The following is a 15,287-nucleotide window of genomic DNA, read 5'->3' as shown; positions in this document are numbered from 1 at the left end:
TTTATTTTTTTTTAATCAGAATTTTCCCTTGTGGGACATCTTTATTTTGGTCCGACGTAGAATCCATCCCCAACTAAAACCCTTCAAGAACAGCACCTGAGCTATCTTTAAAGGGATTTGGTGATTCCGTTCCTGTCCCCATGTCATTGTGGGGAGAATCCTGCTGTGGCAGCAAAAGGGCACCCTGGCTGGGGAGGCACTAAGAGTTGGCACAAGTTTTTGCTGTTCCTGCTGTTCCACAACAGGCAGCCTCAAAACAGAGCAGTGATTAAACCCAGCCAGGCTGTGACTTATCTCTCTGGCTGGCTCCTGTGCTCTGTCCTGGTGTCAGAGAAGAAACCTGATCCATGCACAGCATCAGCACAGCAGGCTGCTCCTGGAGCATCGGTGCCACGGCCTTCCCCAAAAAAGCATCTTGAAAAATACACCTCGGGGGCACAGACACATCTGTGCTCACGCTGGGTCACTTCAGCTCTTTGTGTGGGGCTCCAATGAGAGCTTTACTAAGCTTCTTCATCAAAAGTGTCCAGGACTGAAGAGCCACTCCAAGAGGAAAAGCAGAGGTTTATATATGGATTTTGAGGGGCGGGGCAGAACAGCAGGGCCAATGGGATGAGGGCATAGGGATGGAAGGGCCAATGGGATACACTTAATCTGCATGTCACAGCAAGACATGCTGGGAGAAGTATTTTTCCTCACCCTAACAAGGTGGTTATGGCTTGAGGGGTTTTTCTCTCCAGGGCAGGGTTATGGATTTTCTTCACACACGGCCCATGGGAGGAAGGAATGCAGGACTGGGAGCAGGCTGTTGGTCTCTTGTTCCAGGCAGCACTGACACAACCAGAGCACACAGCCTCAAGCTGCACCAAGGAAATACAGGTTGGATATCAGGAAAAAGTTTTTCACATAAAGAGTGATAAAGCTCTGGAATGGCTGCCCGGGGAGGTGGTGCAGTCACCATCCCTGGGTGTGTTTAACAAAGCCTGGATGTGGCACTGGGTGCCAAGATTCAGTTGAGGTGCTGGGGCTGGGTTGGTCTCGATGATCTTGCAGGTCTCTTCCAAGCTGCTCATTCTGTGAATTCTGTGAAAAACACCAGGCTGCCTCTCCCAGGAGGACGGGCCAGTGAGACACCAGGCAGGACGGAAAACTGCCGGGCAGCGCTGCAGCTGGTGGTGTGGCAGTGTCTGGGGCACAGCCCGAAGATGGAGCTGTCCTGGGGAGCTGGGGGCAGAACCGGCTGCCAAAATTAGTGCTGTGGCATGTCCCAGCAGCAGTGCCCACCTGGGAGGTGCTGCCTTTTCCTCAGGCAGGTTTGCAGCCCACGAAGGGTGCCCAGGAGTGTGATTTGACCCCACACGCTTCATTGCCAAATGCTTCATTGTCAAATGCTGTCCTGCCTGCATTTGCTGTGTCTCTGCCTTTTTCCTCTGCTGGGGCTCCCCAGGACAGCTGGCTGAGCCCAGTGATGGGATCAGGTGCTCCCTGTCCTGGCTCCTGCATGCTGAGGGTGTACATGCTTGTGTGCACAGGGATGCTCCCAGCTCCCCGTGGCTCATCTGCTGCTCTGAAAAACAAACCCACAAAGCAACCCACAGAAGCAGTGGAGTGAAGGCTGTTCTGAGGCTTTGGTTTTGCTGTGCTGAGCTTCAGGCACATCTGTGAGGCTTTAGAGAGCCTGGGCTCAGCTGGGCTCGGGAGTGTTGGTGAAAAGCACACAAAAACACAGCAACGTTTTGAGCCTGAAAGCTTTCGGGGCAAAATCAACTTCCAGAACAGCAGTTCTGAGAGTTGGTCACATTTTGTGTTGTAGGAATGGTATCGGCTTCCCAGGCCCTTCAGTTCAATAAATGTTCTTGGGTTTGGGTATTTTTCATCCTCCAGAGGCAAAGTGTTGATAATCAGAACTGATAAATATGAAACATGTTGTCCTCTGCCTTAAAATGTACCTGGTGTTATTCCCAGGATGCATTCTTCTAGGATCTGGGATTAAAAAGTGGATAAAAATAGCTCAAAATGACAAAGCTGAGAGCTTGCCTCTGACAAACTGATAAAGGTCTTTTCTTCACAAGGTCCAAAGAATATTTGTGGTTTCTGCAGCTTCCTGGTGACTTGGCAAAGTCACTTTGACTCAGTTTCACCTGGGGAAAATGAAGGGTCTTGCTATGATTTGGTTAGTGCTTTGTAAACACACACTGGCTTAAAAACAACCAACAAAAAACCAAAACCTCACCAAAAAAGCATGCTGAAGCCCCAGTCAGGCATGAGCAGATTTTTGCTGGAAGATCAGAAAGGCTTTGGCAAAAAAAGGCCCCATCTCAGCAGCCAGCTGAGTAAGTGAACCAAATGGGCTCTCACAGGAAGTATTTCATTTGTGTGGGAAGGTGAGGAGCTGCATCTTACAGATGCACGTGAGGAAGGAGATTTGTGTGGTGTTTCAGCTGGAAACATGTCACAGCACGTCCCTGCCATGGCTGTGAGCTGTGAGCTGCTGTGCTGCTCCAGGTAAGCTGGAGAATGCTGTGAGTTGCTTTATTTTTAGTTTCTTATTGCTGAGTGCACACAATTCCCTGTGTCCAGGCTGCTCAGCTTCCTTGGATCACACCTGTGTGGGTGTTGTTTTGGGAGGGCTGAGATTCCCTTAGGTCCTGCAGGGAAGGGAGAGGTGCTGCATCAGTGGCTAGAGGCAGGTGAGGGTGATCAGGGACCAGCACAGGGCTGTGTGTGCCCAGGGAGGAGTTCTGGGCATGAGGAAGGATCAGGGGTGCTCACAAGGAGGAGTTTTGGGCATGGAGAGGGATCAGGGAGGCTCCCAGGGATGAATTCTAGGCATGGAAAGGGTGAGCAGGGGTGAGCACATGGCTGTGTGCTCCTAAGGAGGAGTTTTGGACATGGAAAGGAATTAGGGATGCTCCCAAGGAGGAGTTCTGGGCATGGGGAAGGAGCAGGGATGCTCCCAGGGAGGAATTTGGCCATGGAGAGGGATCAGGGATGTTCCCAGGGAGGAGTTCTGGGCATAGAGAGGGATCAGGGATGCTCTCAGGGAGGAGTTTTGGGCATGGAGAGGGATCAGGGGTGTTCCCAGGAAGGAGTTCTGGGCAAGGAGATGGATCAGGGATGCTCCCAGGGAGGAGTTTTGGGTATGGAGAGGGATCAGGGATGCTCCCAGGGAGGAGTTCTGGGCACGGAGACGTGCAGCAGCTGGGAGTTTCTGTGACTGTCACTGGAGATTGGGGCTGCCCAGCATCCTGCACCCACCCCTGTGATGTAGGGGAGCCACAGGCTGTGCTGGTGGGGTCTGGAGGAGGCGAGCACCCCTGGGACCACCTACCCAGCCTGTGGGGCGGGCTCCCTGAGCGAGGGCCTCTTCTCCCCACCGGGATCTGCAGCTGAGGGGAACAACAGCACAAAGTTCTCACCAGGGCTGCTGCAGGGAGCCCTCCAGCCCAGCTCCCGTGCCCACATCCCTCAGGAGCAGGAGGGCTCCATGCAGTGCTCCATGCAGTGCTTCCTCACCTTTTTTCTCCTCTGGAGGCTCCGTTTTCTTTGGGGGCCGTGGCAGCAGGAACTCGAGGCCTTCTGACATTGTGTAGGTGAGGACAGCCTTTTTACCTGGTGAGGGAAGAGACATGGAGTGCTCTGATGGCAAAACAGGGGGGACAGCACTGGTGTCCCCCTCCAATCATTTGAGGTCACCCAGAGCATAAGGAAGGGTGGCTGAGCAAGGACTTGAGATCTTGATGGCAAAACAGTTTGGGGGTGACATGTCCCACCCTGGCTCTGTGGCAAGGCTGGGTGGCAGAAATGGGAGATTTTATTTATTTATTTATTTATTTTTAAATACAGGCTCATTAGGAGCTTTGTCCTCAAATTTCTTTGGATACTCTTTACTAATTCAGCTTATGCTTTTCTCACCTGCCAAGCTGAAGCATTCTGAACCACATTAATGGATGATTGAGAAAATAAACTGGATTTTTTTTTTTTCTAGAAAAAGAAAGGTGTGCCAGGCTTTGTGCCTGCCTGGGCAGCTTGTGCCCTGTGGACAGTGCCACAGTGATGCCTGGTGATGGCAGATGGGTCCCTGCCTGCCACCACCCAGCCCTGCTCAAACCACGTCTGCACATCCCTCACAATAAAAGAGAAGGAGATGAGTTTTTTTTCTGCATTTACAGGCATTTTCCTCAGCAATTTTGGGGCTTTTTAAAAGGCAACAAAACTTTTTTTTTTTTTTCTGACAGCTCAAAAGCAAGTTTTTACCTTAAAGGTTAGAAAAGCAAGACCCTTAGGGAAAGGTCATTGGTGGAAGCATAAAGTGCAGAAAAGTGTCTTGGGAGCTGGAATGGACATCAGCACAGTCAGGAACAGCAGCTATTTTGGGTCACACATCTTGTCCCCCACATGCCAGGCAAGCTGAGGGATTTTTTCCTGCCTGGCTCCTGTTTAAAATGTTCCTGTTTTTTCTGACCCCATGTCTCACTCTTCCCTGTGAGATGCAGCAAGGAGAGGTGGCTTCGGGAGTGTTGTCCCAGGGACAGTCCCTGTGGGAAAAATGTCCCTTCTGGAGAGATCAGAGTCTTTTCCAGGTGTCCAGAGCAGCTCCCAGCGCAGTAACTCTCTGTGGCTGCAGTTAAACACGGGCTGTGCTGCTTGGGACTGCCCCAAGCCTTGCAGAGTTTGCACTGATTTAAACACAGAATAATTTGTGTTGGAAGGGACCTTTCAGGGCCACCTAGTGCAGCCCCAACACCTTCCACTAGACCAGGTTGTTCAGAGCCCCATCCAACCTGATCCTGAATATTCCCAGGGATGGGGCTGCCACAGCTTCTCTGGACAACCTATACTGGTGTTTTATCACCCTCTAGTGTAAAACACGACTTCCTATCTCTGATCTGAATCGGTTTGAATGTCACTCTCTCTGCTCCCTGAAGACCCTGGCAAACACTGTCCTTGTCCAGGCACTGTAACACAAGGTTTCTGGCTTATCACCAGCTTGGAACACATGTGTGATAGATGAGGTTTTTCTGGGGGTTTTTTGGTGACTTTTGCATTAAAACGACTACGTTTGAGAAGGTCCTGGAAGACCTCTGTAACAAGGGAGAGACCCAAGCTGGAGACTGGATGTTGTCCATGGGAATAGCCAAGGGGTGAGGTGGTTGGAGCTAAGGACATGGCTTGGCATTCCTGGGGCACAGGGCTCTGTCTCCTCAGCCCTGCTGTGCAGCAGGAGCTCAAGCACCTGCCTGGAGGCATCCAAATCCTCGAACTCTGCTGCTTTTTAGCCAGAGCTTGACAGTGATAAATGACAGGGAGCAGAACAGCAGCTTGCTGACACCCACTCATCCGTCAAAGCAAGATTAGTATGTGCCTATTTTGGTTTCCCCTTTAATCAAAAATCAATTAGACAATTTCCAAATGAATATTCAAGCCAAGGAGCGGGCTGTCAGGCAGACTGACAGCGCTCAGCATCACTTTGTGTTTTCCAGTTTAGAGTCATTCAGTGTATCAAAACTAAACAAGGGGACGAGGAAGAAAAAACATCTCTTTCCCTGGAGATGTCACCTCAAACCCTGATGGAGCTTATTCTCCATTCCAGATATTCAAAGCACCCTCCATGGAATGCCTGGTGTTTGGCTGCACAGTTGTTCTCCTTTTCCTGCTCCCATTTGACTTGCAGCCCAAAAGATTATGGGTTTTTATTTCTGTTTCAGGGGGTGTGCCTGACTATTTTTAACTTGGCTATTGAAATAAATAGGAATTATGCAACAGCTCTTTGCATGGGAGGTCTCTGTGCTCACTTCCCTATTCACCAAAGAAAATTTCTAGAATCCTGCTGGACAGTTTTGACTGATTTTGACAGAAAAAAAAAATTCCATTCCGTTTTCCCAGCAGGCCTGCACCACATGCACCCTCAAGGCTGTGTGAAGGAGGGGGTCTTTCCAGGGCAATCTAAAAGATGTCAGGTCTGGGTGTTCCTGCACTGGAAGAACAAACCTGGACTATAATGTGTAGTAGAGGGAATGGCCACCATCTTCGTGGGCCCGGGTGTCTTGGGTGCTTTGGAGGAGCTTTTTCCAGGAGGTGAAGAGGCCGGAACCCTGCCCTCCTTGCGGCCCCGGGAGCTCCTGCTCCCCTTGGGCTCCTGAGAACTCCTCTCCTGCTGTTTGAACTGGGATCTCCTGCCTCCCTTGGGCTCCTGAGAGCTCCTCTCCTGTTGGACCTGGGATCTCCTGCTCCCCTTGGGCTCCTGAGAACTCCTCTCCTGCTGTTTGAACTGGGATCTCCTGCCTCCCTTGGGCTCCTGAGAGCTCCTCTCCTGCTGGACCTGGGAGCTCCCGTCCTCCTTGGTGAGCTGAAAGCTCTCCTCCTCCTGATGGGTGCTAGAGCTCATGACCTCCTGGTAGGCCCGAAAGCTCCTCATCACCTTCCAGGTGCAGAACCTGCATGAGAAACACCGGGGACAGTGGAGCTCTAAGGAGACAATTCCAGCTGAGCTCCTGGGGAACGTCTCGTCTGCATTTTCAGCATGGCAGAGGAACAAGTGGCTGGAGATAAAGGGTGGCATCCCCAGGGCCTCCTCCACCTTGGCAGGGAGGGGATGGATGGCTACCTTCTCCAGAAGTACATCAGGATGGGGAAGAGAGCGACCTTGGCGTTGTGGTAGATGGCCCGGGTCAGCGGCCCCTTGGCAGATGAACGCCAGATTAAATCCCTCTCTTTCTCAGAGATGTTGACCTGGGCACAGAGGAGACCAAAGCACTTTGCAGCACTCCTGATGGGGCCAGGTTTCTCTCCCTGACCCCAACTCAGCAGTCTCTAAGCAAAGACCCAAATTTCATCCTGGCTGCTTGCCCCAGCCACAAGGGCAGGATCCCACCTGGATTTCTGGGGAAAGCATTGTGCCCTCCAAAGGGGAAATGGCAGAGCTACTGGGAGGAGATGGGTGGGTGCAGTGGAAGGGGATGATGGTGACACGGCCTCTGAGGAGTGAAAGGACTGGATTGGTGGTGTGCAGCACCATCCTGGCACTCCAGGCCTGGCATTGCCCCACCAGGTAATGTTGGAGAATCATCCCCATCTCTCCCATCCTTATCCACATGCTTATTCTCAATTTATCAGGGCCTGCTGGGGGATTTGCTTCCCACCCCTCCCAGCCCATATGGAAGCCCAAAAGCCCCCCCAGTAGATCCAGACCCCTGCCTGTTCCCTTTCCCCACCACTGTTCCCAGCTGTGCCGCCATGGCCTCGAGCAATGAGCAGCTCCACCCTTCCTGGGCAGGTCCTGGGGTCTCACCCGCAGCTTGGGGGGGACGTCAGAGTTCAGGAAAACTTGGCTGATGACCTCAAGTTTCTTTTTGAGAAAGGAACTATGCTTTTCTGACTGCATATTGCAGGGTGTTGCAGCTTCCATGCAGTCAGCCAGCCTGGAAAACCTGCAAAGGCATGTGGGGTCTTGCTCTGAGACAAGTGCTCCTTAACTGCTAGGCTAGACAGTCCTGTTCTTGCTTAATTTGGTGTGGGAAATGGATTTGTAGAAAATTCTTAAATTCCTTTGGCCTTGCAAGAAAGACCAAGTACTTTGGAGAAATAGAACTGTGAAAGATGCATTGTAGTGGGACCCACAAGGAGTTATTTTAGATGATTGGCTTTAAGGCATTTACAGCATGGTGTGGCTAAAGCTGATAGGCCAAAAAACACTTATAATGTATTGTAATTAGGAAATAATTGGCTTCTGATTATGGTGGAGCGAATTATAACATCTGTATTGTCTCATCCTTCTCATGAGACTGAAAAAGGAATAAAAGTTTTTAAAACACCTCTCAGTTGCCCCATCTCTGGGTCAGAAAAGGGCTCAATCTGACAATTTGGTATTTGCTTGGCCAGGAAAAGCAATCCTCAACCCTCAATCGTCAATTCTCAAAGCAATCCCTTGGACCAGTGACACAAGAGGTATGAAAAGCCACCTCCCTCTTCTGCCACCCTCGTGGTCACAGAATTCCCCTGGGCAGGTGATGTTCCCTTTTTTGGGAAACTGAAAGATGGGGATTTTCCTGCTGTGGGGGTGCTGGCTGCAGGGCTGGTGCCCACTGGCCATGGATTGGTCTTAGAGGTTTGTTGGGTACATGGACAGAGTCAAGGGAGAAATGCCACCACAACTGGGACATCCAGAACGGTGTAGCCAAATGCTGAATCGCTTGGGACTACCAGATGGACCAAAAGGATTTCAAACAGGAACCCTGATCCAGGGCGTGACTGCAGGCTGAAATGGGAGCTTTGGAGCCCCCCATCACAGACGAGTTTGGGCCAGAGCCAAGGCAGGCTGGTGCCAAGGCCAAGTTGGAGAGAGCTCTGAGCAACCTTGTCCAGAGGGACACATCCCTGCCCAAGGCAGGGAGCTGGAATGAGATGACCTTTAAGGTCCCTTCCAACCCAAACCATTCTGGGATTGTGTACCACGAGGTACCTGAGCACCTGTTGGAAGCAGAACTTACTTGTCTATCTCCAGGTAAAAGCGGAGGTCGTCAACGAGGAAGCTGACGACGATGAGCTGTTTGTCCAAAATGCGGCGTTTGACCAGCGTCACCTTCTTCACCTGCCCTTTGCCCTTGCCCTTGCCCTTGCCCTTGTCCTTGTGGGAGCTCTTGGCAGGACTTTTGCTCTTCTTCTCCTTGACAGGCAAATCTGAGGCAGGGGAAGAGGTTCTGCGTGCTGCTGTCCAGCACTGGCTTTGTTCCTTCACCTCACCTGGGCTTCCCTTAGCTGCATGCAATTTGCTGGGGCCTTTCTATCTCTGTGAGCTACACCTTCCCTCCAGCTGAGTGATCTCCTTCCCTCCTCTTTGTACCCACAGAGTGTTTATGTCCACTGTTTCCATAGGGAATGGCCTGTTGCTAAAGCCTGCTGGTCTATCTAGCTGTTGGCCCTGGCTCTGACACAAGCAGATAATCAGTGAGAATGAAAGGGAAAAAAATCTGTTTCCCCCATATACAAAATTTTCTTAATCTAAATAGGGTTTCTGTGTGTTTAGTAGATTACTTTTCTAACTGCTTTTCCTGCCTCCTCTCAAACCTGCGTATAAACTTTCTGTTCAGGTCAGCTCCCTATTGCCCAGAAAACAATTTCCTTTTGTTTATTTTCCTGGCCTGTCTCACCTTAGCTCCATTTAGTGTTTCCTGTTTTGGGTCGTTGTTTTTTTTGTTTTGGTTTGGTTTTTTTTTGAGGCAGGGATGCAAACTTGCATATACAACATTGCTTGAGAGAAATGCAACAGCATAACAGGGCACTGGTCATGGTGGTGGGAGGTAAAGAACAGGTTTTCTCCATTTTCTTCTCTATCTAAACCCAGGGGTGTCCTGGGGAGGGAGGAGCAGGGGTGGCAGGACACTGGACATACTTTCCCTCTTGTTTCTTCGCTCCTGACGGAGAAACTCCTCAAATTCTGCACGCCGTGCGTGATTCTTCATGTCCCTCTGGAACTTGCAGAAGCTCCTGACAAGCTCCCGGATGGCATCCCAGGCCCATCCCTGCAGGGACACAGCACAGGTGGCATCAGCCAGGGACTGCAGCACTGGGGCTGAGCCCTCCTCTTTGCACCCACCACTGCGAGCTGGAGCAGCCGTGGCAGTGGGATTTGTGAGCCAGCCATCATCTCTGCTTTCCAGCATTTCTCAGGTTCCCTGGTGGCCACAGGGGATGGTGTGAATTGCTCAGCCAGTCCTGAGCCTGCAGGAGGGAGCCTTTCCCTGCTGCCTCTCTGTAGCTCTCCCCCTCACCCCATTTATGTGGCATCTTTGTCTCACAGCACCTCCTCTCTTCCTTGCCTGGTGAACACCCTCAGCCTGGGAGCACACAGGGTCCTTCCTTACCATCCTTGGTGTCTTGAGGTCCTCTGGCCCTTCCTTCACAAGCCGAGGACGCCTAGACCTGGGCTTTTTGCTCCAGGGAAACAAATCCTCCTCCTGCTGCTGTTCCTTCCTCTTCTGCTTCTGTTTTTTCTGCTTCTCTTTCTTTTTCTCCTTCTCTGTATTTTTCTGCTTCTCTGTCTTTTTCTTCTTCTCTGTCTTTTTCTGCTTCTCTGTCTTTTTCTCCTTCTCTGTCTTTTTCTCCTTCTTCTTCTGATAGTAGGGTCCTTCCTCCTCTTCCTCATCCTCGTCATCCTCATCATCCTCGTCATCCTCGTCCTCAAAGCTGCCAGATGGGAGAACAGAGAGAGCATCAGAGGCATGAGGAGGGCACTGGTTTGATGGAAGGGGGGCTCAGGTGGGGAGCAGCTGATAGGGGATAGCCCCAGGGTTGGGGTCCCACTGGATTTCTGGTCCTGGAGGAGGTTGGACAATGGCAGAGAACACTAGATACCCTCCCCTGGACTCTCTTCTTGCATGTGGTAGCCTTGGGAGTGTCTGTCCTGCTTATCTGCAGTGTTTCCTCCTCCAGACCAGCAGCCTGCAGACCCAGAAGCCATTTGGTAGGTTTGGGGTGAGGCTCTGGATGGAATACCACTGCTGATGGGCCATAGAAAAATGCATTTATAGCAGTTGCTGTCTGGCCCCTTGGGGTGGGATGGATGTTGGGCAGGGTGCATTTGCATGACCGGCTGAAGAGATCAGCTCAGCCCAGGTGCTCAGCATCATTTTTCCATTTGCTTTATATCCCCATGCAAGGACTCATGGCTGGAGTATTCCCAGGAGGTGAGATGTGAGTCCAGAGATTTAAGTATGGCTACAGTGTGATTTTAAGTGATCCTTCTGGGAATCTAAGCACTGCTCAGGTGGCATTCTGGGGGTTGACTGAGGATGAAGTGCACGAGATTTGTACAAGGTGTTAAGAGTAAATCTGAACTGGGGGTGGGGAGTGTTAATTTTTCTCCTCTCCCTGGTAATTCTGCAGTTTAGACCCACAGGCCACCCTACATCTGAGAGGGCCAAATGAGCAGTGGCACTACAGGGGAGCACTAGGAAGAACCTGAAAGGTCTTTGCTCTGGAAGGAGCAAAGCTGTGTGCTGCAAGGTGCCAGACCTGCGTTTTCTAGCTGCCCTCTTCCTTGCAGCAGCAGCAGCATTCTCTCGAGCAATCCTCTCCGATGCAACAGCTGTGGGGACAGAAACAGGGCTGGCCTCTTCCTCAGGTGACAGCCAGAGATGACAGCAGCCAGCTGCACCCTGGAGCCTCCACGTGGTGTCTCTGTGGTGACTCTGGCCCAGGAGATGCTGTGGGAGCTCTTTACTACAGGGATACTGGGACACAAAAGACACACGATGGACTTTGGACCTGGTTAGCTTAAGAGATTTGGTAACAGGATGCCTTGGCAAGAGCAAACAGAACTTAGAGGATTAAATCAAGATTGCAAGAAGATTCAATCAGACAGGTTTAGTGGAAAAAGAAAATGACATCAGACTTCTGCAAGCAAGAGATGTTTAAAATGTGTAAGTTTGTTTATACAGACTTTGATTTTTAACCCAATCATTGTCCTAAAACATTACTAGCCTTCCTGAAACAGTCTATAAGCATTTGTACTCCACAATAAAACTGGATTCTTTGACCACCTCACACTCTCCTCATCTCTCTCATCATCGCCGATGGTTCACCTCTCATGGTTTGACCTCCTCATCATCTGCTTCAGAGAAATCCCCCACTGCCACCCTCCCTGGCTGGGTTAATGCCCCAGAGCACAGCCTGTGGTGGGTGGATAGGCCTTTCCTTCTGGAGAAGCTCCCCAAGGGTGATGGATGTCTGGGAGCCCACCTGGTCTCTTGGCTGGACTCACCGAGTGCTGCGCTCATGAGCTGCAGAAGCTCCTCTTCCTTGCTTGGGCTGCCCACAGCCAGCTCATCTCCTATCATCCTCTGGAATTCTGCATCAGAGAGAGGAGAGGGACAGAGCCCATGTCCATTACCTCTGGTTACAACAGCCCTTCAGCACTGGCTCTGCGGGCTGGGTTTTGTCACCTTCCCTGTCCCCTTGTGTGTCCTGCTCCATGATCTACCGTGACACTGCATTTCTTGGGTAAAACTGAGGGCCCACAAGCTACAGGGGTGCTACAGGTGACTGCTGTCACCCTCAGAGCAGCACAGGTGCCTAGAAAATGGGTGTCATTCCCAAAAGATTGCACCACAGAACAAAGCTGAGGGGTTACACCAGTAGCACCAGCATGGCCAGTCCCAGAATCCTCAGAAGGCCAAAATGTGGAACTGGGGTGGCAGGAGCCACTGCTGGCTTTGGGCTTCAGTCACTTTGCTGCAGCTTTCATTTGATCTGGTGAGCCAGGCCAGTGCAGGGATGTGGCATTTGGTGCCCCTGGTACTGGCAGGAGGGAATCTGGCCCTTGTCTAAAATCCCAGTGGACAGTTTTGACTGATTTTGACAGACAAAAAAAAGGCTGCCAAAGCTCTAATTACAAATGAAAGCTCCCAGACCCACTGCACCAACCCACCCCGTGATGTCCATCACCTGTTCAGGGCTACCACCAGAGCACAAAACATGTTTTACTGGCTTCAGCCAATGTGAGCCCCACCAGGAATGGAGAGCCCCCTCTTACCAGCGCTGCCCAGGAGCAGCTCCATCTCTGCCTGGATGGAACCCCCTTTCTGCAGGTCCTGAGCAGCAAGCAATTGCCAGTGCTTGGAGGAGACCCCCTCCAAGCTCCTTGTGCCATGCAAGGCCTGGCTCAGCTGCAGGGACTGGTTCATCCTCTGGGACAAGTGGAAATGTCCCCATCTGGCAGCAGCATGGCCTGGCACTTCAGCCATGGGGACATCCATGCCTGGAGCCTGCGGGGAGAACAGGGCAGGGTGATGGCACAGAGCACCTTCCTCGCCTCAGGTTTTAGCTTTTTATTGTTCAGATTCTATTCTGCTTTAGTGTGTGGGTCTGGGCTTCGTATTAGGGGATGGTGAGCTCTCTGCACAGAGCAGGGAGACAAAACAATTCCTTCTCTAGCTGGACACCAAGGACAAATGATCCAAATCTCAGCCCAAGAGCACAAACAGCGTGGGCTGAAGAGAGAAAAACAAGAAGGATGGGACTTGATAGGCTGAAGCTGGAATTGGACAATTAACTCCAATATGCAAATGGAGCAGAACTTATAAAAGTAAGGGACCCCATGACCAGTTGTCCATTTTGTGACCATTTTGGGTTGTGCTGCCCAAGGTGGATCCACTGAGGCCTCTTAATAAATCCCTACTTTATTCTTTAGCTCTGTCTAGTCTCTCTTCTAGGTCAGCCTGCATCACCCACGTGTTTTACTGCACCTCAGACCACAAACCTGCCCGGTTTAGACCTCTGCCTGAGCTTTAAGCGGTCTGGAAGGAATCTGTGAGAGCACAAAGCCCAGCTCCAGCTGCCTGGGATGTACAGGCAGCCAGAGGCAGGCCAGACACGGCCTTTCAGCTTTCCTGAAGGGCTCAACACCCCCCCAGGAGGGCTGGAAACAACCCTGAAGGTGTCCCCAGCAGCCTGGCAGCCTCGTGTGCTGTTTTTGTTGGCTGTTGTCACCGGGGCCGGCTCCAGCTGGTGCCCTGGGAGTGCCTCCCTCATTCCCCCAAACCTTCCTGCAGGTTTTGCCTCTCCCCAAAGACAAACAGTTTGCACAGCTCTCCAAGCAGCAGGGGTAGAGTGGCTGGTTTCTGGCTGGGAGCTGAGAGCAGGCACCAAAAATAACCCTGCTAAGCTGCCAGCAGCTCCCTGACACCGGAGCGGGAGCGCCGGGAGGAGTTTGGCTCAGGGGATGGTGCCCACAGAGAGCAGGGCCCGACCCTGCTGAAGTGCTAATTGCACTCCCAGACCAGCTCTGGCCTCGGAGGGGAGATTTCCTCGACAAGAGGTGCTTAAAAACCTGGGCAGCTAATTAACTTCCCACTAAGAGCAGTTGGGAGCTGCCAGCTGACTTTTCCAAAATGCTCGGCTCTCCCTGGCTGAGGCTCTGGGAGCCAGGTCTTTGAGGACACCAAGCCCTGACAGCCTCTCCTTAACATTCCCAGGATCAGCTGCTGATTTTACATTTCTTTTTGGGAAAACAGTTGGTTTGAAGAACGCCATCTGCAGTGAGAAGAATTGCCTGCACAGGTTGTGCAGGTGGGATGCTCAGGGGGTTCTGCCTGCAAGGAGGTTTCTGGGTGTAATGATGGCATTTGGGGAGTTTTTATGGGATTTCTGATGCCAAGAGGAATAATAGTCTGGGAAGAGGGCTTGTGTGACTCTGATTTCGTATATAATTCTTTTTGGTGGGAAAAAAAAAAAAGTGGAAAACTTGAGGGTGGTTGAATCATAGGCTAAAAGGCTGCATGGCCTCTTCCCCCTGTGCTGGCCAGGCACTGGTGCTGGGGCAGGGTCATCCCATGTGTGTCATGCACACGAGTCACATTAATAGCAGTAATAATTACACATTAATAGCGTGGGCAAGGAAAAAAAGGGCAGATAAATTCCCAGAAGTGCTGGGCTCACCCGTGCCTACCCTAAAAGCCTGCAATTACATTTCTCCCGGCTTTTAGGCAGGGTCACAGCTTGTCTCAGGGGAGCTCTCACAGGTTGTGCCTGCAGTGCTGCCAGCTGAATGGGATGCTGTGCTGGAAGAGCTGAGGATCATTGCTCCAGGCAGCTGGAGCAGGACAGGATCTGCTGTGTCACCCTGTGGCAGCACTGGCTGGGGATATCGTGGGATGCCAGACCACTGCAGCTAATGCTGGGCTTCTCCTCCCTCCCTCTCTTTCTCTCCAACTTTTCACATCCCCACTGGAGCCTGCACACCCCCCAGGGGATGCCCCTGTGCATCCCCCTTACCATAAACTGGAGGAATGTCCTGTCATCAGCGGCCAGAAATTCCTCATAGAGGCCACAGAGCACCTGAGGAGGAGCAAAGGGGGATTGTCCTCAGGCAGGGTCACAGTGCTGGTGCCACGTGTGGCTCACAACTTGCTGACATGCCCAGGACATGCCTGCACATCCAGCTTGGTCCATGGGGCTGCCCAGAAGGGCTGGCGTTCTAAATGGGGTTCTAAATGTGCTGGAAGCAGTGATGGGTGCAAAAGCATGGCCACTGCCCTGTCATCCCCAGCCCCTGCAATGTGCACCCAGCCAGGGTCACCAGAGATGTTCAGCGGCTGCCCAGCCCTGCTCTGCTGCCCAGCAAACCAGTGAGGATGCTCCTCTCCACTGGCCTGGCCCACTGCAAGGTGACTGCAAGTTATTCCCTTCCTAATCCCTTTTCCTCTTCTTTATCCAAATGATTCACTTCCTAAACATCCCCACAGCCCTCACACCACCACAGGGGTGCCAATGGCAGCTGTACCTCCCAG

At 51.8% G+C, this 15,287-nt stretch overlaps 1 protein-coding gene across 1 annotated transcript in view; it reads right to left on the bottom strand.

The window, feature by feature from the left end:
- RGSL1 (regulator of G protein signaling like 1) overlaps positions 1-15,287 on the bottom strand; it is a 19,605-nt gene continuing 4,318 nt past the window's right edge. Inside the window, exons 8-18 of the mRNA XM_041419980.1 lie at positions 12,533-12,764; positions 11,762-11,848; positions 10,908-11,086; positions 9,864-10,052; positions 9,392-9,521; positions 8,490-8,679; positions 7,292-7,430; positions 6,608-6,732; positions 5,992-6,437; positions 3,517-3,612; positions 1-1,567 (exon numbers count right to left, since the gene is read on the bottom strand). Coding sequence (XP_041275914.1) covers positions 903-1,567; positions 3,517-3,612; positions 5,992-6,437; positions 6,608-6,732; positions 7,292-7,430; positions 8,490-8,679; positions 9,392-9,521; positions 9,864-10,052; positions 10,908-11,086; positions 11,762-11,848; positions 12,533-12,764 — 2,478 coding nt within the window. The 3' untranslated portion in view covers positions 1-902. The remainder of the gene's footprint in view (positions 1,568-3,516; positions 3,613-5,991; positions 6,438-6,607; positions 6,733-7,291; positions 7,431-8,489; positions 8,680-9,391; positions 9,522-9,863; positions 10,053-10,907; positions 11,087-11,761; positions 11,849-12,532; positions 12,765-15,287) is intronic.

The sequence above is a fragment of the Onychostruthus taczanowskii genome, unplaced genomic scaffold (genome assembly GCF_017590055.1).
Source record: "Onychostruthus taczanowskii isolate IOZ18803 unplaced genomic scaffold, ASM1759005v1 scaffold63, whole genome shotgun sequence".
In the NCBI taxonomy this organism is placed as follows: Eukaryota; Metazoa; Chordata; class Aves; order Passeriformes; family Passeridae; genus Onychostruthus; species Onychostruthus taczanowskii.
Note: the sequence above shows the minus strand (reverse complement) of the source record. Positions and strands in the feature narration are given on the sequence as shown.